We start from the raw sequence: 1015 nt of genomic DNA on the forward strand, positions 1-1015 counted from the left end.
ACACACACACACACACACACACTCACTCACACACACACGCACACACACACACACGCACAAACACACTACACACACACACAACACACACACACACACAGACACACTCACACACACACTACACACACACACACTCTCACACACACACACACACACACACACTCTCACTCTCACACACACACACACACACTGATTTTACTATCTATATGAGGATTTATTACAGTTACTGATTTATCATGTAGCTCAAAGAATTATAGGTATAATAATTCATCAATCTATTCTGATACATCAAATCAGTTTCACTGTTGACCCAATAAAAACATAAAACCCAGGATAGAGCGGCTGAGTGAATGTGGTCTGGACTGTGTGGATGAGGCTCATTGTGTCAGAGACGCTGTAGAAGGACAGAGTTCCTGCACTCTGATCCACATACACTCCTATTCTACTGTTATCATCATCATCATCATCATCATACAGTCCTATTCTCCTGCTGATGGGCTTCACAGGGAGAGCAGTGTGTTTGCTATTGTGTCTGAATGAGTAACTGAAGGGAGAGCAGATCAAACTCCAGGACTGATCATTAGATCCAAACCAACACTCATCACCCCATCCCTTCCTGCTGATGCTCTTATATGACACTGATATAGACACATCTCCACTGCACTTAATCTCCCAGTAACAGCGTCCACACACACTCTCTCTACACAACAGCTGAAGCACACGATCAAATCTGTCTGGATGATCAGGATACGGCTGATCCTCTTCCGCACCTGTCACCTTTCTGTTCTCCTCAGACAGACTGAGACGAGTGTGTGCTGTGTTTGGATCCAGTGTGAGAAAACAAGCATCTGAACACAAGAACAGAGACATTTATAAAAATAACAATCACTACAGCTGTCTGTGTGTGTTTTATATATGAGTGTGTGTGTTTTATATATGAGTGTGTGAGTGTGTGTGTGTGTTTTATATATGAGTGTGTGTGTGAGAGAGAGAGAGAGTGTGTGTGTATGTGTGTGAG

General features: G+C 43.1%; 1 protein-coding gene across 1 annotated transcript; it reads right to left on the reverse strand.

Moving 5' to 3' along the window:
- Positions 1-285: 285 nt before the first annotated feature.
- LOC107731375 (stonustoxin subunit beta-like) lies at positions 286-857 on the reverse strand (the record flags this gene model as incomplete). Its single annotated transcript, XM_016542433.1, has 1 exon — positions 286-857. A coding segment is annotated over one exon (572 nt), but the record flags the coding sequence as incomplete, so codon positions are not given.
- Between the last annotated feature and the right edge of the window lie 158 nt (positions 858-1015).

This window comes from Sinocyclocheilus rhinocerous, unplaced genomic scaffold (assembly GCF_001515625.1).
Source record: "Sinocyclocheilus rhinocerous isolate Xijiao unplaced genomic scaffold, SAMN03320098_v1.1 scaffold22916, whole genome shotgun sequence".
In the NCBI taxonomy this organism is placed as follows: domain Eukaryota; kingdom Metazoa; phylum Chordata; class Actinopteri; order Cypriniformes; family Cyprinidae; genus Sinocyclocheilus; species Sinocyclocheilus rhinocerous.